Source organism: Onthophagus taurus, chromosome 1 (assembly GCF_036711975.1).
Source record: "Onthophagus taurus isolate NC chromosome 1, IU_Otau_3.0, whole genome shotgun sequence".
NCBI lineage: Eukaryota > Metazoa > Arthropoda > Insecta > Coleoptera > Scarabaeidae > Onthophagus > Onthophagus taurus.
The window spans coordinates 5,250,482-5,275,921 of NC_091966.1; the positions used below are offsets into that span (position 1 = coordinate 5,250,482).

General features: G+C 29.5%; 1 protein-coding gene across 2 annotated transcripts in view; it reads left to right on the top strand.

Annotated features, from left to right (window-relative positions):
- Positions 1-25,440, top strand: part of LOC111424772 (adenylate cyclase type 2-like) — a 96,801-nt gene that overhangs the window by 35,779 nt on the left and 35,582 nt on the right. For both annotated transcript variants that reach the window (XM_023058445.2, XM_023058455.2), the window contains exon 2: positions 23,131-23,267. In XM_023058445.2, the coding sequence (XP_022914213.2) occupies positions 23,131-23,267 (137 nt within the window). The remainder of the gene's footprint in view (positions 1-23,130; positions 23,268-25,440) is intronic.

The window sequence follows — 25,440 nt, forward strand, 5'->3', positions numbered from 1 at the left end:
GGGGGGGGCATCACATTTAATGGAAATGTTATCCACCTGTTCCTCTGTTCTCTTCACCATCATAACTTAATTTTACATTTTGTTCAACATCATGCCCTCCTCCTTTAGAGTTTCTGACCACACGACTAAACCTTGTCATCTGAATATATCCAAGCCTGGCACATAATCTGTTTGAGGTTGAGCATGCCGACCGCCGAAGTTTCTGTTTTTCACTTGCATATCTTCACTACTTTATCCATAAAAGCTACAAATAGCAATGGGGATAAAGTGTCGTTCTCATTAAACCTCACCAATGAACCAGATGGACTGTAACAGTTGGTGGCGAGTCCCTTTCTTCTCTAGTGCTTTTCAGACCTTGAGACCTCATCAAACGCAGAGTGCATATCCACGAAAGCCAGGTATGCAAATTTTCCTGATCCAGTTATCAGTAACACAGTGCAGAAAGATTTCTAATTTTAGATAGACACGCTTTGTATCCTTTAACTGTCATGTTTAGCACGCTTAGATTCAAAAATTTCTTATTAGGTTATGGGTAATAATTTAAATACCAATGTCGGTAATTTTATAGCGAATTGAACAACACATTTAATGGTAGAAACCGTTTTTTAATAAATCGTCTAGTTTTGGAGGCATCATGTTTTAAAGTTGATCTTCATAAATTTCCAATTTTAGATATACACGTTTTATACGCTTAGATTCAAAAATTTCTTACTGAATTATAGGTAATGATGCAAGTACCACACTAAGCAGTTTTAAGTAGAATTGAACAACATATTTAATGGTCAATCATAATCCATACTTATTTCATGTTTATCTATCATCGGTTTCTAATGATATAGCATAAATCACCAAATTTCAAAATTGGACTATTTTTCTTAATAAAATAAACTATGACTTCAATACTAAAACTAATGGAGAAAAGCGTTTGGGATAAAAAATATTCCTAATGTTTGAAGAAATCATAAGCCATACTTATTTCATATTTATCTATCACCAGTTTCTAGTGATATAGCATAAATCACCAAATTTTAAAATTGGACTATTTTCTTAATAAAATCAACTATAACTTCAACACTAAAACGGATGGAGAAAAACGTTTGGGATAAAAAATATTCCTAATGGTTGAAGAAATCATAATCCATACTTATTTCATATTTATCTATCATCGGTTTCTAATGATATAGCATAAATCACCAAATTCCAAAATTGGACTATTTTTCTTAATAAAATCACTATAACTTCAATACTAAAACTGATGGAGAAAAACGTTTAGGATAAAAAATATTCCTAATGTTTGAAGAAATCATAATTCATACTTATTTCATATTTATCTATCATCGGTTTCTAATGATATAGCATAAATCACCAATTTTCAAAATTGGAGTATTTTTCTTAATAAAATCATCTATAACTTCAACACTAAAACAGATGAAAAAAAACGTTTGGGATAAAAAATGTTCCTAATGGTTGAAGAAATCATAATCCATACTTATTTCATATTTATCTATCATCAATTTCTAATGATATAGCATAAATCACCAAATTCCAAAATTGGACTATTTTTCTTAATAAAATCAACTATAACTTCAATACTAAAACTGATGGAGAAAAACGTTAGGGATAAAAAATATTCCTAATGATTGAAGAAATCATAATCCATACTTATTTCATATTTATCTATCACCAGTTTCTAGTGATATAGCATAATTCACAAAATGTCAAAATTGGACTATTTTTCTTAATAAAATCGACTATAACTTCAATACTAAAACTGATGGAGAAAAACGTTAAGGATAAAAAATATTCCTAATGGTTGAAGAAATCATAATCCATACTTATTTCATATTTATCTATCACCAGTTTCTAATGATATAGCATAAATTACCAAATGTCAAAATTGGACTATTTTTCTTAATAAAATCGACTATAACTTCAATACTAAAACTGATGGAGAAAAACGTTAGGGATAAAAAATATTCCTAATGGTTGAAGCAATCATAATCCATACTTATTTCATATTTATCTATCATCGGTTTCTAATGATATAGCATAAATCACCAAATGTCAAAATTGGACTATTTTTCTTAATAAAATCGACTATAACTTCAATACTAAAACTGATGGAGAAAAACGTCAGGGATAAAAAATATTCCTAATGGTTGCAGAAATCATAATCCATACTTACTTCATATTTATCTATCACCAGTTTCTAGTGATATAGCATAAATCACAAAATATCAAAATTGGACTATTTTTCTTAATAGAATCAACTATAACGTAAGTACAAAAACTTATAGAGAAAGACATTATGAATAAAAAATATTCCTAATGCAGCAAGAAATCATAATCCATACTTATTTCATATTTATCTATCATCGGTTTCTAATGATATTGCATAAATCACCAAATTCCAAAATTGGACTATTTTTCTTAATAAAATCAACTATAACTTCAATACTAAAACTGATGGAGAAAAACATTTGGGATAAAAAATATTCCTAATGTTTGAAGAAATCATAATCCATACTTATTTCACATTTATCTATCACCAGTTTCTAGTGACATAGCATAAATCACAAAAGGTGAAAATTGGACGATTTTCCTTAATAAAATGAACTATAACTTCAGTACTAAAACTGATGAAGAAAAACGTTAGGGATAAAAAATATTCCTAATGGTTGAAGAAATCATAATCCATACTTATTTCACATTTATCTATCACCAGTTTCTAGTGATATAGCATAAATCACAAAAGGTGAAAATTGGACGATTTTCCTTAATTTAATGAACTATAACTTCAGTACTAAAACTGATGAAGAAAAACGTAAGGGATAAAAAATATTCCTAATGGTTGACGAAATCATAATCCATACTTATTTCATATTTATCTATCACCAGTTTCTAGTGATATAGCATAATTCACAAAATATCAAAATTGGACAATTTTTCTTTATAAAATCAACTATAACGGAAGTACTAAAACTGATGAAGAACAACGTTAGGGATAAATAATATTGGTAATGCCTGCATCAGTTGGGGGCAAGTCCCTTTTTTCTCTAGTGCTTTCCAGACCTCTTGCCTTAAGACCTCATCAAACGCAGAGTGCATATCCACGAATGCCAGGTATGCAGATTTCCCTCTGCTGATTCAATTATCAGTAATACAGTACAGTGCAACCTTTTTTTAATAAATCGCCTAGTTTAGGAGGTATCATTTTCTAAAGTTGATTTTCCAAAATTTCCTATTTTAGATATACATGTTTTACACGCTTAGACTCAAAAATTTCTTACTGGATTATAGGTAATGATACAAATACCAAACTAAGCAGTTTTAAGTAGAATTGAACAACAAATTTAATGGTGTAAACCATTCTTCAATACCTCAACTAGTTTATGAGATATCATTTTTTAAAGTTAATCTTAAAAAAATTAAAATTTCAAAAATACACGTTTTCCACACTTAGATTCAAAAATTCCTTACTAGGTTATAGGTAATGATAAATATACCAAAGTTGGTGATTTTGGACAGAATTGAATAACACATTTAATGGTGTAAACCTTTTTTCAATACCTCGACTAGCTTAGGAGGCATCATTTTTCAAAATTCACTTTTATAACTTTCTTATCTTAAATGTACACGATTATGTTGGAACATTTTATCCTCGGTTATGTGTAAAGATAAAACCCCCAACTTTGGTGACTTTATATAAGATCGAACGACAAGTTTGGTGGTATAAATCATTTTTCAAAGTTCCAATTATTTCAGGAGATGTCAACATCATCTCATTGATAGGAAATCTGTTTTAAATATAATAAAGAGATAATTAAGTATAATTTGAGTTTGAATTCTGTTTTTAACGTAAAAGTTTTATTATTCACCTCACCTCGACTCTTAAAAATAACACAATAAATTTTGATTTCGTAAAAACCGTCCGCCGTCTACTGGCATCCTTTTTTAATGTGTCCTACCTCGATTTAATTTTTTCATTGGCACAAACGAGAATATTTGTGTTATTCGTTCTTTCATTATTTTGTGCCAAAAATTGCTCTCACAATTCAGGGCGGGATAAATAAAACGAAAAGAGCATTCGACAAATTATAAAACTTTTTCTGCGTTTTTTTTTAACAAATAAATCGAATAATAAAATTCTAAAACGTTTTCTTTTCCAAAACAACGTTGTGTTGAAAAACCAAAACGAAAAAAAAAACTAATATTCATAAAAGGAGTCGTAAATTTGGTGGAGGTAATAAAAAGTTACAAAGATCCTTTCAGCGCTGAAAGACATAAAAGAAATCTTGTTTATTTTTTTGAAAATAAGTTTAAACTAAATAATAATTATAAAGTTTGTGTAGTTTCATTCATTATTAAAGGAAAAATTAATTACAACGAAAGCATCAGTCGTAGGGACATGCATTTAACCTACTACCGACGATTAACTAGGTTAATGGGTAAAGTGAAAAATAGACTTGGAATATTTCCAAGCACCTGTTGACGGCGCACGAAATTGAAACAAACACAGCATTAATTCGTGTACTAATGTAATAAAACCTTCTCAACAAATCGAAAATAAAATTTTAATTTCATTTTCAATTAAAAGTGAAAGCCTTCATGTTTAAAGTTTTAACCTTTTAGTTCTTCTTTGTTCCCAATCAAAATCAAATTAAGTTTGCCTCAAAGCCCCTATAGAAAAAAAATTTCCTCACTTACCCCCCGATTTAGCTTTGAAATGGGAGCTTTTAACGTGGTGGTGTTAATGCGATAACCTTTGAAGTCCTGATAAATGACTTTGGTGGCTTTTGATCCTGAAATTTCCCTCTTTATGGAAACAATCGTTCAGTTTAAAATGTCGCTGAAGTCAAGAGGAAGTTATTATAAACTGTCCAAGGGTGTTAACCCTCTTAATTAAGCTTAATTAAAAAGCTTTTGTTACCAAATTTAGAATGGGGCTTAAAAAAAACTTTTATAAAGCTATAAAATTATTGTAAAAATTAAAATTTTTAAATCCTCTTTATGCACGTATTCAATTATAACTCCAATTTTATTTTCTTTTCCTTCGGAAAGAATTCTTTGTTCTTTTTAATATTTTTATACTATTTATTTTTGCAAAATAAAGGTGGAGTTTTGCTGTTCGTGACAGATCCTAACTCGAAGCATTATTTCTAAAAACGCTTTTTGACTTACGTCTAGCTCAGAGGAATGTAATTGAGTGCTTGTTAAAAAGTTCCTCGCAGTTTGTTAATTCGTAATGAAGCCGCGAATTTACTTATTACTTCCAGTTCAAGTATTTTTTTAATTTAAATTTACTACTATACAAAGTTTTAATAATTAATGCTAATTGATTTCCTTTAATGTTTGTAATACAACATTTCCAATCCAATTTCCTTTAATAAATTATTATCCAATAAACCAACATTAACCTGAACCTAATAGTAACTGTAGAACACGACCTATATACTTCAATAGTAATGTATTTAGCGTTAAAACATATTGTAGAATTGAATGTAACGTTAAAAAGTAATCAATTTTATTATGAATTCTTTTAGTATTTCTTGAATTTCGTTCGAAACGTTTTTGTTGTGGTGGTATTGGAAAGATTCGTTTGATGTCGACGTCGAGATTTCAGGGGGAAATAAGAAAAGAGAACGTAAACTAATTCAGAGTTCAGTGGGAGGAATCGTTTTCCGTTTCATTTCTTTTTCTCCAACGGATGTCTTATTTAATCTAATTTATTGCGCAATTTATAGTAATTCTGAAAAAAGGGGAGAGTATAGGTTTATTTTAAAGATTCTTAACAAAAAATATCAATTATTGCTTAACCTTCTTCGTCATAGTTATTTTCTTCGTAGTTATTTCGTTAATTTTGGTCGTTATATCTTCTTCATCATGTATAAATTGAATAAATTGCGATACACTTTAGAGAGTAAACCTAACTAAGTAATATTGAACCAATAGATGATGACAAAACCAATAGAAGAAAGTGAAATAGGAAAGAGAACTTGATAAAGGATATTGCCAAGTTTATCATAGAGCGTGATACAGACATCAACAGCGTACAAAATATGGGTTCTGATCAAAAATTAGTGAAGGTATAAGAAGATTAAACTGATATATACAACTATTATAAAGTTACAGCGCTCTTAGATAGACCTATTGAAGACAAGAAAGTAGATGCAGCTATTATAGCAGAAAAGCACTTTTTAATGTTGATGGAGTGAGGTGATTTTATGTATGAGATTAGTTGCTAGCAACAAATTAAACCTTGTATACAGCAAAGAATCTCCCCAATAGAAGACCAACGTACTATATATATGTAGATTAGGAATTAGGGTTAACTCAAGAATGAAGACTATTAAAAGTCATCACTCAAGCTAGAATCCAGAAAAACAATATTTGGGTAGTTCAGATGGTGATATGTAAAAGCATAATAAAATCTGTGACTAGGATAAGTTGGGAGGAAGGAACCCAAGTTGCGTAGTGAACGAAATATATCATAAATCCTTCTGTCAGGTTGTCATCTTTGCCATATGCTAATGCCTAATCTACATTTTCATGAAATTCAGAATAAAACCGTGACATTTCGTTCATTAAGGCAGTTGATGGCTTTACAGAAATTCGTAAAAGAATTCAAACACAGAACGTTTCCATGTGATGAGAGTATAAGTGATATTTATAGGTAAAAGATAACTGATAAACAAATTGGAATGTAAAGAAGAAAGAACGATGAGGTTACTTCGATCTTGTTTTTGAAGAAGGTTGCAACATGGCTTCCGAAACGTCTAACATTTTTTCAAAAGACGCACGACTTAAACCGAAAGTTACTAGTGTTACTTCAAACATATTTGTAAGTATAGAGTTAACTCATGAGTGAAGATTGTTAAAAGAGAGTACTGGAGCAAATTTATCAGTGACATGGACTACGATCTATTCGAAGCACAAGAGAAAATATGGAAACTGCTGAAGAGAGAAGCAGGAATAGCCCGTAAAGACATCCCGCCAGAAATATGTGACAGTTATTTCCAACAATCATATAGTGATGAAGAGCTAACTAAAATAGAGGATTATGAAACAGCAGAGAAAATAACAATCAATGAAAAATAGCAGAAAAGAAAATTACCTAATAAGCTTTAAAGTACTAAGAAGAAAAACACAATTGAAGAACTAAGTTGATTTTATTACCCTATTTTGATCTCCGTAGAATCTCTCGCTATAGAACCAGCAAGAATAAAGTCAGTATGATATGCTACGCAGACGATGAGCAAATATGGCAGAAACGAAAAATGTTAATACTGCTCTTTAAATTCTATCGCGTAAACTAAATAACAACTGAACATGACTATGTCGAACAATAAAACAAAAGTCTTTATATTGCAATTAGGTACATGAAGTGTTAGATCAATAAAGCGACCTTTTTATTAGACGCAGACTATTAGTGTGCTTAAGAGAGATTGAGCAAATCAATACATGTGAATGGACAGCAAGACAAAAACGTATATAACTTGCCTATTCTATAAGACAGAAGAAAGAAGAGGATAATATGATCGTGTGAAGAGGATGAAAGAAATCAAGTTACAATCCAAAACATGAAACGCCAGGAACACCACCAAAAACATGGAAGTATAGCTGGAATAATAAGACACCATTGAGATCTTATATATAATCTAGAGTGCGTATGCTGTTGTCTCCACCACGCCTAAAATGAAGCCAGAAAGGTCGCCATATTAGATGTACCAACTTAGCGGGAAATTCGAAATTCTTATATATAGTTATATATAGTTATGCAAGAATTTACATTATTATAAACTGGAAAGATAGAAAATAATTACCAAAACAAAATACATTAATTTTTTATTAATAAATAATTATTAATTATATAATATTTTAAAAGAACTTAATAATTTTTAACAATAACCCTTATAATTAACATAAACTAAGAAGAAAATATTTAAAACAATTCTGATTGATCACGTTAACCTTTTGCTTATAAACAATTGTTAGTTTATTTTAAAAGAACTGAACATTCCTTAATACTAAACTTTACTTGAACGTCATTGTTAATTTCAAGTCAACTAACCAGAAACATTTTATGGACTGTTGTAAATAATCTTCCAACCTACCAAATTATAAAAAAAATGTGTAACAAAAAGAATTCGAAAACTTTCAACAAAAATAAAATTTTAATACAAATAACAATCTATTTATGAGAATTGTGAGGTTATAATTGTAGGTACAATAGAGACTTGAAACTATAGCTAAGTTCAGGTCGGTACATCCAACATGTCTGACTTTCTGATTACCCCCACCACCACCATATACGCACTCTAGATTATATATAAGACCTCAATGTAAGACACATTTCGGCTACGAATTCAAAATTCAACAGACCTAAAGATATAAAACTGAACAATAAAGATGAAGAAAACTAAACCGACTGGAAAACCATGAAATTTTAGTAGCTGACTTTAGTAGTAGACTTTAACTATGTTGACTACATGGGCAAAATTTAAACGCACCAACGAATAGAATTATGTCAGGTTTTGCAACACGGTATGAATCTGTATATGTATAGGTATAACTTAACATATGGTATTGCTCAACGAGAAAAATAAAAGTACTTAATTACTGAGTTCTTGGAATTCCTCCCTTCAACCCAACTATGTCTATGGTTACTAGAGATACCTTCAACAGAGCTCTAGAAACTCTAGGGCTATCAAAAGATTAGAAAAGAACTCTCCATCAAGAATCTCTCAAAACAAGTATATTACTGCAAAAAAGATCAGAATAAAGTCCTTTAGGCACTCCTTGCGATATCACAGATGCTAATAACTACTTTCCATAATTATATTAATTTGTGCTCGACTGAAAGTACCAATATAGTAGAGGATATCTAAGAGAGTGGAGATAATCTTATAGATAATCTAAGATAATCTTGAAACTTCCTAGGATATTGCTCGCATAAGTGAGCCATAAGATAATCATTAATTTGATCACTGTTGTCTATAATAGTGTGGATTGCCTAATTTTAATAATAATTATTAATCGAAAACTCTACCAAACCTCCTAAACGTTTGGCTTTGACTACACATATAATACCATTTAAATCAGCGATTTTTAATAATTCATACTAAACAAATGGTTCACCTTGTAAACTTTCAATTTGGTATAATGTAACTTCAAACGTTCGTTTATAACCTCAAAAAGTTTCATTTCTTATTTTCTAACCGTTTTCGAGAAAACTTATTTTATCTTTAATAGTAACAATCAAAAGTCAATTTCAAAACGACGGTTTTTAAAAATATTTGTTAAAAAAACTGTTCATCGCGGAAACTTAATATTTTGTATGACCTAACTTTAAACATTCATTTATAATCTCAAAAAGTTTCATTTCTTATTTACTAACCGTTTTGGAGAAAACTTATTTTATCTTTAATAGTAACATCAAGAAACGTCAATTTCAAAACGATGGTTTTTAAAAATATTTGTTAAAAAGCTGTTCATCTCGGAATCTTAATATTTTGTAGGACCTAACTTTAAACATTCCTTTATAACTTCAAAAAGTTTCATTTCTTATTTTCTAATCGTTTTGGAGAAAATTTATTTTATATTTAATAGTAACATCAAGAAACGGCAATTTTAAATCGACGATTTTTAAAAATATTTGTTAAAAAAACTATTCATCTCGGAAACTTAATATTTTGTATGACCTAACTTTAAACATTCCTTTATAACCTCAAAAAGTTTCACTTCTTATTTTCTAACCGTTTTGAAGAAAATTTATTTTACCTTTAATATTAACATCAAGAAACGTCAATTTCAAAACGACGGTTTTTAAAAATATTTGTTAAAAAAATTATTCATCTCGGAAACTTAATATTTTGTATGACCTAACTTTAAACATTCCTTTATAACCTCAAAAAGTTTCAATTCTTATTTTCTAACCGTTTTGGAGAAAACTTGTTTTATCTTTAATTGTAACACCAAGCAACATCAATTTAAAATCGACGATTTTCAAAAATATTTATTAAAAAAACTATTCATCTCGGAAACTTAATATGATATATGACCTAACTTTAAACATTCCTTTATTACCTCAAAAAGTTTCATTTCTTATTTTCTAACCGTTTTGAAGAAAATTTATTTTATCTTTAATAGTAACAGCAAGAAACGTCAATTTCAAAGCGACGATTTTTAAAAAAACTATTCATCTCGGAAACTTAATATTTTGTATAACCTAACTTTAAACATTCCTTTATAACCTCAAAAAGTTTCATTTCTTATTTTCTAACCGTTTTGGAGCAAACAATTTTTTTTACTCCTAATACCAATAAACGTTAATTTTAAGAATGCGGTTTTCAAAAATGTTTAGTAACGAAACTATTCAACTCGGAAACTTTAAAGTTTGTATAACACTTCCGCAACGTTCTTTTATAACCTCAAAATGTTTCATTTAACCGTTTTAAAGATAACATTATAATATTAATCTCATCAGCATGAACCGACGCAAGTTTGTCAAGATGAAATAAATTTCAAGTCGATTCCTTGAAAGTAACTTTAAATGTTTTCCTGAGAGAATTATTGGAAAACCGCCTAGAAGCCAACGAGAAGTAATGGCATCTACAGAGATAGACAGTATAAATTTGCCATTTCCACCCCGTGGCTATAAATAATCGTCGAACATTGAATCTGTGTCCCGTTTCGAGTCGATTGAACTCCGATCGAAACTCTGAATGTCAATTAGTCACTTCTCGATAATTACCAACGGAACAAAAGCTGGGAATTCTCCACCTGTTACTATTTAGTTCGAAACATTCAATAACTAATATTGAAATAATACTTAGAAAGTTGATTGATAAAATTGAGAACATTCTTTTCAATTCTACCAGCTTTTATGAGCGATATAAACTCTGAGATTTATAAAGTTATTCAGGATTGAGGTTAAAAGAACCCACGGGAAGGGAACACAACAATAAAAATATGTCGCTTTAGACTTCTTGAGCCGTTTATTCTTTACATAGGTTAGAATCCCCAAAGGGGATGCTACAAATTCTTTAACTTTGCACCCACCAGCAGGAGAAGCACATCTGGTTGACTTATAAGTCTGATGGAAAGTTCCCCAGAGCGTTTATATCTTTGCGCTTTCGCGTTCCTTCTTTTTGTGTAACTTCCGGAAAATGAATGACAACAAAAAATAATTCCGAATTTAAAGCTCACTTTTTACGAGAGTACTGAGCAACAAAACTAAGTAGCGACACAAAAGTCTACAACAGCCGGGTGCACACTGCAAACTCATAATTAACTGCGCCATAAATTTAAGTTTACCGTCCTCGTTTCGTCTAAATAAAAAATGAGAAAAGAAACTGGAATCGTAATTTTGTTGTGCATGTCAACACCAGGACGACAATATTAGCACATTGTATTAATATTTGCTTTATGTCAGAAGATACAAGTAATTTATTTCACAATAATAACTTTTCCCGGTGTAATCACAATAACAAAGTAACCCATTGCAACAAAGTAATCACATTTCGTAGTAGACACACGGAAACTTGTAACAACCCTCAGTGTTCTAACGGAATAAAACTTTTACGTTCATTTACTTCCCGAGAGGAAGTAATAAATTTCCACGAATCCGTATATAACCAAATAAATTCTCGTAGAATGGCAATCAAATAAATTCTTGTGTATCGTCGCGATCTGAGCGCATGCAATAACTCATTCGATTCGTCAATATTATATTATGTTGGATCGTAAACTGAATTTGAGAGGAAAAAAATAGGCTTTCCCTCGGGAATTTTGCGTCCTGGATTCGGGGTAAGATAAATAAAACGTTGGAATCTCGGGAAATAAAGAGCAATATAAGTTAAGACAAAAACTCAAAATAATTTATCTTTCGAGTTTCTAAAAGAATTTAATTTAATTTCGTGCTATAATAAACGAGATGAAATCACCAACAAATACCGGCGAAATTCTTCAGATTGAACCATCGGGGACGATAATAAGAATTCCTTTTACCTCTCCAGGGTCGTACTAGGTGTGTAAACACACAATGTGAAAAATTCCCCAGCTGTTTTTCTTTCTTTTGCCTTTTTGTTAGTTTAGGACCTCTATTTTCGTTTTTGTCTCTTTCTGGAAATTCGTTGGAATTTAAACTATGCGGGAACACTTTTCCTGCCGAAGAGGTAAAATGTAAAATGTTTATTTTAGAATTACAATGGCAAATTTTTCAAAATCAAATTGAATATCAATTGTAACTACATTTCACGAAACGATGGATCCAAAAGTTGGCTAAATCATAGTTTTTGAAAGACATACATTGAAGTACCTTTTAATGGTGGTGATTAGAAATTTATGTTTTCTATTAAAACTTTTTAATCACAAAAGTATTATCTATCGTTTATTGTTTTTGAGTTAATAATCATTTTTGACATTTTGGAGATTTTTACTTTATACCTCGAAAATCATGATATCTAGGCTGGAACTTAGTCATGAAATAACTTTATTTGACTCAATACCAACAATTTTTAATTAGAAAATTTTTATCTATCGCTAATAGTTTTTGAATAGAGTAAATTCTTTAATGTAAATAATCAATTTTCACATTTTGTTGATTTTTCCTTTATATCTAGATAATAGTGATAACTAGGTTGAAACTTTGTTATAAAATAATCTTGTTTGGTTGAATATCAACAATTTTTACACACAAACTTTTTATCTATCACTTATAGTTTTTGAGTGATAACAGATTCTGTAACCTAAACCATCAAATTTGACATTTTGTAGATTTTCGCTATATTTCTAAAAAGTGGTGATAGCTAAGTTGATACGTTCTTATAAAGAATGTTTTTCTGGTTTAATATAAATAACTTTTAAGTATAAAATTTGTATCTATCGCTTATAGCTTTTGAGTGATGACAGATTCTGTAACATAAAGCATCAATTTGACATTTTCTAGATTTTCGCTTTATTTCTATTAAATAGTGATAGCTAAGCTGAAACTTTCTTATAACGAATGTTCTTCTAGATCAATATGAACAATTTTTAATTACAACATTTTTATCTGTCGCTTATAGTTTTTGAATAAAGTAACTTCTTTAATGTTAACAATCAATGTTAACTTTTAGTTGATTTTTACTTCATATCTAGATAACGGTTATAGCTAAGCTGAAAGTCTGTTATGAAATAATCTTGTTTGGTTCAATGTCAACAATCTTTAATCACAAGATTTTTATCTATCGCTTATAATTTTTGAGTGGTGACAGATTTTGTAACGTAAAACATCAAATTTGACCTTTTGTAGATTTTCGCTTTATTTCTAGAAAATGTAGATAGCTAAGCTGGAACTTTCTTATAAAGAATGTTTTTGTGGCTCAATATGAACAATTTTTAATTACAAAGTTTTTATGTATCGCTTATAGTTTTTGAATAGAATAAATTCGTTAATATAAATAATCAATTGTGACATTTTGTTGATGTTTTTACTTTATACCTAGATAATAATGATAACTAGACTAAAACTTTGTTATGAAATAATCTTGTTTGGTCCAATATCAACAATCTTTAATCACAAGATTTTTATTTATCGCTTATAATTTTTGAGTAGTGACAGATTCTATAACGTAAAACATCAAATTTGACATTTTGTAGATTTTCGCTTTATTTCTAGAAAATGTAGATAACTAAGCTGGAACTTTATTATAAAGAATGTTAGTTGTGGCTCAATGTGAACAATTTTTAATTACAAAATTTGTATCTATCGCTTATAGTTTTTGAATAGAGTATATTCATTAATGTAAACAATCAATTTTGACATTTTGTTGATTTTTACTTTATAGCTAGATAATGGTAATAACTAGGCTGAAACTTTGTTATGAAACAATCTTGTTTGGTCCAACATCAACAACTTTTAATCACAAGATTTTTATCTATCGCTTATAATTTTTAGTAGTGACAGATTCTGTAACGTAAACCATCAAATTTGACAGTTTGTAGATTTTCGCTTTATTTCTATTAAATAGTGATAGCTAAGCTGAAACTTTCTTATAAACAATGTTTTTGTGGCTCAATATGAACAATTTTCAATTACAAAATTTTTATGTATCACTTATAGTTTTTGAATAGAGTAAATTCTTTAATGTAAATAATCAATTGTGACATTTTGTTGATGTTTTTACTTTATATCTAGATAATAATGATAACTAGACTAAAACTTTGTTATGAAATAATCTTGTTTGGTCCAATGTCAACAATCTTTAATCACAAGATTTTTGTCTATCGCTTATAATTTTTGAGTAGTGACAGATTCTATAACGTAAAACATCAAATTTGACATTTTGTAGATTTTCGTTTTATTTCTAGAAAATGTAGATAGCTAAGCTGGAACTTTCTTATAAAGAATGTTTTTGTGGCTCAATATGAACAATTTTTAATTACAAAATTTGTATGTATCGCTTATAGTTTTTGAATAGAGTAAATTCGTTAATGTAAATAATCAATTTTGACATTTTGTTGATGTTTTTATTTTATACCTAGATAATGGTGATGACTAGACTGAAACTTTGTTATGAAATAATCTTGTTTGGTTCAATGTCAACAATTTTTAATCACAAGATTTTTATCTATCACTTATAGTTTTTGAGTAGTGACAGATTCTATAACGTAAACCATCAAATTTGACATATTGTAGATTTTCGCTTTATTTCTAGAAAATGTAGATACATAGCTAAGCTGGAACTTTCTTATAAAGTATGTTTTTGTGGCTCAATATAAACAATTTTTAATTACAAAATGTTTATCTATTGCTTATAGTTTTTGAATAGAGATAGTAAATTTTTTAATGTAAATAATCAGTTTTGACATTTTGTTGATTTTTACTTTATACCTATGTAGATAATGGTGATAACTAGACTAAAACTTTGTTATGAAATAATCTTGTTTGGTTCAATATCAACAATTTTTAATCACAACATTTTTATCTATCGCTTATAATTTTTGAGTAATCACAGATTCTATAACGTAAACCATCAAATTTGACATTTTGTAGATTTTCGCTTTATTTTTAGAAAATATTGATAGCTAAGCTGGAATTTTCTTATAAAGAATGTTTTTGTGGCTCAATATGAACAATTTTCAATTACAAAATTCTTATCTATCGCTTATAGTTTGTAAATAGACTAAATTCTTTAATGTAAATAATCAGTTTTGACATTTTGTTGATGTTTTTACTTTATATCTAGATAGTGGTGACAACGAGACTAAAACTTAATTATGAAATAATCTTGTTTGGCTAAATATCAACAATTTTTAATCACAAGATTTTTATCTACCACTTATAATTTTTGAGTGATGACAAATTCTGTAAGGTAAAGCATCAAATTTGACATTTTGTAGATTTCGCTTTATTTCTAGAAAATATTGATAGATAAGTTAGAACTATCTTATAAAGAATGTTTTTGTGGCTTAATATGAACAATATCTAATTACAAAATTTTTATCTATCGCTTATAGTTTTTAAATAGAGTAAATTCTTTATGTAAATAATCAATTTTAACATGTTGTTGATGTTTTTTCTTTATACCTAGATAATGGTGATAACTAGACTGAAACTTTGTTATTAAATAATCTTGTTTGGTTCAATATCAATAATTTTTAATCATAAAATTTTTATCTATCATTTATAGTTTTTGACTGGTGACAGATTCTGTAACGTAAATCATTAAATTTGAAATTTTGTAAATTTTCGCTTTATTTTTAGAAAATGTTGATAGCTAAGCTAGAATTTTCTTATAAAGAATGTTTTTGTGGCTCAATATGAATAATTTCTAATTACAAAATTTTTATCTATCGCTTATAGTTTGTGAATAGAGTAACTTCTTTAATGTAAATAATCAATGTTGACTTTTAGTTGATTTTTACTTCATATCTAGACAATGGTGATAGCTAGGTTGAAAGGTTATTATAAAATAATCTTGTTTGGTTCAATATCAACAATTTTTAATCACAAAATTTTTATCTATCACTTATCATTTTCGAGTAGTGACAGATTATATAACATAAACCATCAAATTTGACATTTTGTAGATTTTCGCTATATTTCTAGAAAATGGTGGCTCAATATGAATAATAACTGATTGAAATACGAAAAACGAATTCTTCTTACCTCTCCAGGGTCGTACTAGGTATATAAACACACAATGTGAAAAATTCTCCAGCTGTTTTTCTTTCTTACATTTCCTTTTCATTAGTTTATAGGATTCTTTTTTATTCAGAAATTCATTGGAAATTAAACTATGCAGGAAAACTTCGTTGCCGAAGAAGCCCTGTAAATGTTTATTTTAGAATTCCAACCGCAAATTTTCGAAATCAAATTGATGTTCCCTTGCATCCATATTTCACGCAACGATCCGTTATGGATCCAAGTTCGGTAAAACATAGCTCTCGAGGGAAATCCATTGCAGTATCAGCTTACTAGTGGTGGTTAGAAATTGATCGTTTCCTATTAAAGAAATTACTTTATCCTATATGAGCCAAGCATCTCAAATACAAGATATCCAAGTTAAAGTGCATCAAAAAACACATTTATTTCTAAATATTTCCACTTTTTCGATTTTCCAATCAAAAAATAATATCTAATCTTGTTTTTCTTTTATTTTTTCGAATTTGTCATTTATTATTTTCTTTTTGCTTGGAGATTTAAACTTCGACATCAAACGAATGCCTCGCACACGCGAATTCTGCAGGGGATTCGTATAAAGATCTCAAGCTTTACGTAATAGATCTCTTTAGGCTTCAACATAGCTGGGACGTACGTGTACGACGTCGACGACGAAAATCCACCGGGAATGATTGGCAGTCGTTCTATATGTAGAACGAAGAACCCCTGGAAATGATGCTCCTCACTGATGTTGCCGGCAAATCTGACGATCATCGTTAAAGTGATACATTTCAAATTTATCATCTCAATTTCTCGACCTTACATTAAATAAAACATAACTAACAAACACGATACGTATAATTTTGTATATTATTTACATCATCTTGTTCATTTGAATAACTATATTCATGTGCTATTTTTATTCTGCGAACCTGCTTTTAGTATTTTACTACCAGGTCTCGGTCTTAAGGTCATGCTTTCTTTTCACGACACATCACCCAATGAATTATTTACTATACATGGAGATACACGAAATTCTCACATTTACGCAAAGCTTTTAGCACGAAACGATGTTAAATTTGAAAGGAATTTTTATATATTACGTTATATTAGTATAGCGTGGTTTTAAAAAGTGATATCATTTTTGTGTAGGGATACTCCACACAATAAGTGTACTAGGTAGTAGGAGTTCGAATATGGTCAATAAAAATAAAGGCCAAGTGGACGATAAAAGTCGCTTGTACAAACATGCTACTAAAAACCAGGTCCTTGTTGATCTAACAACGCAAACATCCCGTTTACACGTTTTGATATTATGCTCTGTTTATTGCTTGTTGGCAATGGGGTTTTTATTAAACGAATGTTAACGCTGCGTTATTGGCAAACAATTTAACTACTCCAAAAACAATTATTGGTATCGTTATATTGGAATATAATTGATGTATCGGTAATTGCTTATTTAATATTCTCTACTATATTGGTTATATTGAATTCGTTTTTTTATTTTGATGATGAAAATTTTTTGATGTTGGTGTAACTTTTTAATAAATCGGATTTATAACACTCCTTGGAAAGTGGCCAAGAAGGAAACGTTTCCCAAGAATACATTAGCAAACACATCGAAACGTTTGCAAGGAAGAACGGTGTCATCACGTCCCCAATCTTGATCGTCAACATCTCAAGTATCCAATAATTTTATAGAACGTACATCAATATTTAGAAAATGCAAAGCTTGAATATAAAAATGTGCTTATTAGAAAGTGAAATTAACTCACGATAAACGTGAAGTATGCATGCTGTTTTGGTTCAATGTAAATAACTTTTCTACACATTTTTCTTTATTGATTTTATTGCCTTATAATTTCAATTTTGGCATTTTGAAAATTTTGTTTTGTACCTAAAAAACGCTGATAACTATGCTGGAACTTTGTTACAAAGAATTTTGATAGAAAGAGATTTTCGCTTTGTTCCTAGAAAATAACAATAGCTGAGCTGGAACTTTGTTACGAAGTATTCTTTTTTACTTCAATATCAACAAGTTTTAATCACAAAATTTTTTATTTATCGCTTATAGTTTTTGTGTCGTCATAGATTCTTTCATGTAAATAATCAATTTTGATAATTTCTTGATTTTTACTTTATACTTAGAAAATGGTGATAGCTAAGCTGGAATTTTCTTATAAAGAATGTTTTTCTGGATCAATATGTACAATTTTTATCAACAAAATATTTCTCTATCGATTTTAGTTTTGGAGTAGTGGTAAACTCTTTCATATAAACCATCCATTTTGACATATCGCAGATTTCCGCTTTATTTCTAGAAAAGGGTAGTAGCTAGGCGGAAAATTTCTTATAAAGAATGTTTTTCTGGTTCAATATGAACAATTTTTATAAACAACATTTTACTCTATCGATTTTAGTTTTGTAGTAGTGATAAACTCTTTAATATAAACCATTCATTTTGACATTTTGGAGATTTCCGCTTTATTCCTAGAAAATGATAACAGTTAGGTTCTCAATTTATTATAAAAAATGTTTTGTTGGTTCAATATCAACAATTTTTATGCACAACATTTTTTATTATTGAGTATAGTTAAGGAGTAATCATAAATTCTTTGATACAAGCCATACATTTGGACATATTGTAGAATTTCGCTATACTACTGGAAAATGGTGATGACTGTGCTGTAACTTTGTCATAAAGGATGTTTTTTGATTCAATATGTACAATGTTTATAAACAACATTTTTCTCTATCGATTTTAGTTTTGGAGTAGTGATAAACTCTTTAATATTACCATCCATTTTGACATTTCGGATATTTCCGCTTTATTCCTAGAAAAGGGTAGTAGCTAGGCGGAAAATTTCTTATAAAGAATGTTTTTCTGGTTCAATATGAACAATTTTTATTAACAACATTTTTCTCGTCGATTTTAGTTTTGTGGTAGTGATAAACTGTTTAACATAAACCATCCATTTTGACATTTTGGAGATTTACTCATTTTTCCTCGAAAATGATAATAGCTAGGCTGCAAGTTTCTAGTAAAGAATGTTTTTCTGGTTCAATATGAACAATTTTTATATACAACATTTTTCTCTATCGATTTTAGTTTTGTAGTAGTGATAAACTCTTTAATATAAACCATTCATTTTAACATTTTGGAGATTTCCGCTTTATTCCTAGAAAATGATAACAGTGAGGTTCTCAATTTATTATAAAAACTGTTTTGTTGGTTCAATATAAACAATTTTTATGAACAACATTTTTCTCTATCGACTTTAGTTTTGCAGTAGTGATAAACTCTTTAATATAAACCATCCCTTTTGACATTTTGGAGATTTCCGTTTTATTCCTAGAAAATGATAATAGCTAGGTTGGAAATTTATTATAACGAATGTTAGGTTGGTTCAATACGAACAATTTTTATACACAACATTTTCCTCTATTGATTATAGTTATGGAATAATGATAAATTCCTTGATACAAACCATCATATTTGACATTTTGTAGAATTTGGCTATATTCCTGGAAAATGGTGATCAGTGTGCTGGAACTTTGTCATAAAGGATGTTTTTTGATTCAATATGTACAATTTTTATGGACAAAATTTTTCTCTATCGATATTACTTTTGGAGTAGTGATAAACTCTTTAATATGAAACAGCAATTTTAACATTTTGGTGACTTCTGCATTTTTTTCTCGAAAATGATAGTAGCTAGGGTGGAAGTTTCTTATAAAGAATGTTTTTCTGGTTCCATATAAACAATTTTTATAAACAATATTTTTCTCTATCGATTTTAGTTTTGGAGTAGTGATAAACTCTTTAGTATGAAACATCAATTTTGACATTTTGAAGATTGCCGCATTTTCCTGGAAAATGATAATAGCTAGGCTAGACGTTTCTTATAAACAATGTTTTTCTGATTCAATATAAACAATTTTTGTGAACAAAATTTTTCTCTATCGATTTTAGTTTTGGAGTAGTGATGAACTTTTTAATATTACCATCCATTTTAACATTTCGGAGATTTCCGCTTTATTCCTAGAAAAGGGTAGTACCTGGGCGGGAAATTTCTTATAAACAACGTTTTTCTGGTTCAATATGAACAATTTTTATGAAGAAAATTTTTCTCTATCGACTTTAGTTTTGGAGTAGTGATAAACTCTTTAATATAAACCATTCATTTTGACATTTTGGAGATTTACTCATTTTTCCTCGAAAATGATAATAGCTAGACTGCAAGTTTTTTATAAAGAATGTTTTTCTGATTCAATATAAACAATTTTTGTGAACAAAATTTTTCTCTATCGATTTTAGTTTTGGAGTAGTGATAAACTCTTTAATATGAAACATCAATTTTGACATTTTGAAGATTGCCGCATTTTCCTGGAAAATGATAATAGCTAGGCTAGACGTTTCTTATAAAGAATGTTTTTCTGATTCAGTATAAACAATTTTTGTGAACAAAATTTTTCTCTATCGATTTTAGTTTTGGAGTAGTGATGAACTTTTTAATATTACCATCCATTTTAACATTTCGGAGATTTCCGCTTTATTCCTAGAAAAGGGTAGTACCTGGGCGGGAAATTTCTTATAAACAACGTTTTTCTGGTTCAATGTAAACAATTTTTATGAAGAAAATTTTTCTCTATTGACTTTAGTTTTAGAGTACTGATAAACTCTTTAATATAAAGCATCCATTTTGACATTTTGGAGATTTACTCATTTTTCCTCGAAAATGATAATAGCTAGGCTGCAAGTTTTTTATAAAGAATGTTTTTCTGGTTCAATATAAACAATTTTTATAAACAATATTTTTCTCTATCGATTTTAGTTTTGGAGTAGTGATAAACTCTTTAATATGAAACATCAATTTTGACATTTTGAAGATTGCCGCATTTTCCTGGAAAATGATAATAGCTAGGCTAGACGTTTCTTATAAAGAATGTTTTTCTGATTCAATATAAACAATTTTTGTGAACAAAATTTTTCTCTATCGATTTTAGTTTTGGAATAGTGATGAACTTTTTAATATTACCATCCATTTTAACATTTCGGAGATTTCCACTTTATTCCCAGAAAATGATAACAGCTAGGTTGAAAATTTATTATAACGAATGTTAGGTTGGTTCAATACGAACAATTTTTATACACAACATTTTTCTCTATTGATTATAGTTATGGAGTAGTGATAAACTCTTTAATATAAACCATCCATTTAGACATTTTGGAGATTTCCGTTTTATTCCTAGAAAATGATAACAGCTAGGTTCTAAATTTATTATAAAGAATGTTTTGTTGGTTCAATATGAACAATTTTTATGCACAACATTTTTCTTCATCGTTTATAGTTATGGAGTAATGATAAATTCTTTGATACAAGTCATCCAGTTGCACATTTTGTAGAATTTCGCTACATTCCTGAAAAATGGTGATAACTAGGCTAAAACTTTGTCATAAAGGAAGCTTTTTTGGTTCAATATGTACAAGTTTTATGAACAACATTTTTCTGTATCGATTATAGTTTTGGAGCAATGATAAATTCTTTGATGCAAGCTATCCAATTGGATATTTCAGAGATTTTCGCTTTATTCTGAAACGCTTTGGAATTGAATAATAAAACCTCTTTAATATCACAAGATATTACTTGAGGTTAGGTCATACCAAATTTTAAGTTTCCAGATTGAATATATTTTTTAAAAAGATTTCATGTTTTATTTTTAATAAACTTAAAAAAAAATCGTTTTCTCCCAAATAATTAGAAATTGAGAAATAAATGTTTTTGAGGTTGAAAGAAAATTACTGAAGTTAATTTATACCAAATTTGAAGTTTCCAGGTTTAACGGTTTATTTTACAAGGCAATTTTATAATACGCTAGTTGGAATTTGATGCTTTTTAAAATTAAAGTTAAGAAAAAATTTTTTTCTCCCAAACCCGTTTGGAATTGAGCAATGAAACTTTTTGTGGTTATAAGAAAATGTTTAAGCTTACTTTATACCAAATTTTAAGGTTTTTAGATAAACATTCTTTTCTCCAAACCGGTTTCGAATTAAGAAATGAAACTATTTGGAGTTACAGAAAAATGTTTAAGCTTAGATTACAACAAATTTTAAGTTTTCCAGGTGAACAGATTTTTTAATAAAAAGTTTTTGAAAATAAGGTTAAAGATAAACATTTTTTCCTAATATGATATTTAATGTGGAGTCTCTTTCGGGTAGTTTCTGTTATTGCAATCAGAAACTGTTGTTAATTCACTTCTTAGAACTTGCCATCAGCTTTCGAGCTAAATCACATTCTTGGAATTACATCTCGTGTGCTTCTGCGATGTGTTCTTTACCATGAATATATGTCAGAATCAGTTGTATCGTTTCTAAACATCTCCAATCGATTACCACGTCCTAGAGGTAACACGACCAATCAAGAAATCGTTATGAATTTGCGGACCTAATTTGAATAATCCCACCACTGCCACCCAACTCTAGTAATTGTAGTTGTTTTTGGTGTGAGGTATTGATTTGATTAAACAGATAACTAATTTTTTGAGATATATTTGAACTCATTTAGCAGATTTTCCATTTTATCTAACCTAGTACCCATAAAACTGATATACACGCTGACACATTTTATTACTTTTACATTAACACCAACTTTTACGGTTGATTACTATCATAAATTCTTATTTGGAGTCGTTCCAATTTAAATTTTTAAATAAATCTTTATGCGAAAAAGCTGATTAATGAAAAATAATTGCTTGGATTCTTTTTTAGTCTTTTGATAAAGGTCAGAAAAGGAACATAACCGCCATTAAGAAATAAAAATTGTTCACGTCACATTGTCTCCTCTTCAACATTATCCGATTAATAAATCTTAATTTAAGTCTAATTTTAACTGCGTGTTTCGCAGTATGTACACACATGTCGTGCGATCGCCAACAGAATCTTTTTTTATTTGTTTTAAAGTACGTCCTGTATTCTATTTTAGGAGACGTCATGGAACTGGAAACTTTGTACCGGAGGTATTGCGTCGGATTGAAGCATTCCCTCTTTTTATCCTGCTTAACTGTATCCGCACTCAGCTGTGTTGCTCTTCTAATCACAACTATTATTTTATATGCTCAGGTAAGAATAATTTTAATTTAAACTTAAACAGTACGATAGATAAGTTTATCTTTATCCCGTTTAATTAAAATAACACACTAAAAACTTTTAATTGGTATCCTAGTCGATATACAAAGAGGAAATGAAGTTCACCCTCGAAATTCCATTTTATTACACTTCCCCAAACAGAGATTAATCCCGAATTACCCTTTGCGGTCGAAATTTGCGTTCGATTTTCGAACAAATTTTCAAACATTTCCAGTTCCAAATAATCCGCCAGGTTAACATCGCGGAATCGATTATGCAATTATTCAACCAAATTGTCTTGCAAATATTTGCGTTGAAAACCGGCCGACGCCATCGTCTTTGTGTTGATCCTCTTTGGACGTCGAACATAGCACACGACTCCGGGGATGGATAATTTGGAGTGCTCTTGGGAATGAACCATCTCTCTTTATCTTTACCACTAGGTCACGTTATGGACTTGGGAATTAAATTATAGCTTCGACAATTTACGTTTGGGGAATCAAGCTCGAGTTCGATCTCTCTCACAGAGGACGTTTTAATACTAAACGAAAACTTTAAACTGCCATAAATAGGTTAAATTCTCCGGAGGTTGTCTTCGCCCGTTGAATGTTCTTCTAAGTTCATTAAAAAGTAATCTTGGATAACCCCTCCGGTGTAAGACGTGTGAAGGTTGATTAAATCCCTAAATTACCTACGTTATAATCAACAACATAATCTGTTATATCGCTCTCTCTGCGTATATCTACCTGGGTTTATGATTAATAATTAAGAAATCAATGTTATATTTATGTTGGTATATTTAGCTATAACCAGCTTAATGAGGATTTAGAAAGAGTGTATCTTATAAATTAATACAAAATAACTTTTTATGTTATTTCGGCGTTTCTATTATTTCGACCTAAATGTAGGTCATCATCAGACATTTTGATTTATCACATATGTTTAAAACTATAAAAATTGAAACAGAAGTTTTTTAAAAAACAGAATTTGAAATACCGATGTCTCAGGATTAGATACTGTTGAGTAAGGCTAGATATTATTTGGAAACAAACTAGATATTGTTTGCAGAATACTAAATATTGCTTGCAGAAGATAGTTGCTAACAAATGACTACATGATAGATGAAATTGCGAATGAGAGACGATAAAAGATACTGCTGTACTGGACTAGATCCTGTTTGCTGTAGATTAGGTACTTACTGGTAATAAAAGATGAGAGACTGCTTGCAAACTACTACTTATTGCTTGTAGAGTGCGAGATACTGCCCGCCGCAGACCAGTTATTGCGGCCTAATCACTAAATACTGGTTGCAGAAGACAACATACTTCTTCTAGAAAGCTAGACACTCCTCGCAGAAGAGCAAATAATGCTGAAACATGACCAGATACCATTAGTAAAAGACTAAAAACAACTTGCAGAAGGCTATATAATGCTTGCAAAGAACTAGATACTGCTTGTAGCAGACTACATTCTGTTAATGGAAGACGAGAGACTGGTAATACAAGATTAGACACTCCATGCACAAGACTACTTATTGCTTGCATAAAAAGCTACACACTGCTGACATACTACTAGATACTGCTAATGGAAGATTAGGAATAACTTGCAGAAGGTTATTTACTATTTACAAAGTACTCGATATTGCTTGTAACAGACTATACATTGCTAATGGAAATCTAGAGGCTGGTAATACAAAAGTAAAGACTGCTTGCGCAAGATTACTTATTACATGTAGAGTATTAGATACTAGTTGAAGCATACTAGATACAGCTAATGAAGAGAAAATACAGTTTATAAAAGTATAAATACTTAACTTACTTATACTTAGTTTTTATTGTTTATGTAGGAAACTAGATACTGCTTGCAAAAGACAAAATATATCTGCAAAAGACTAAATACATCTTGTAAAAAGCCAAGACATATCTGTATCTAGACAACTAGATACTGCCTAGAGAAGACTAAGAACAACTTGCAGTGGGTGATTTACTACTTTCAAAGTACTATCGGTGCCAAAATTCAAGGCCCCTTACTTTACATTTCGATATCTTCGCAACCACACTATAAAAAAAAATGCGGTAAAGTTTGTTGTAATTACTGAACATTTCTGTGTAACATATATTGATTTGAAACCTGTTCAAAATTAAAATTATTTCGTCAGATAGTTTTT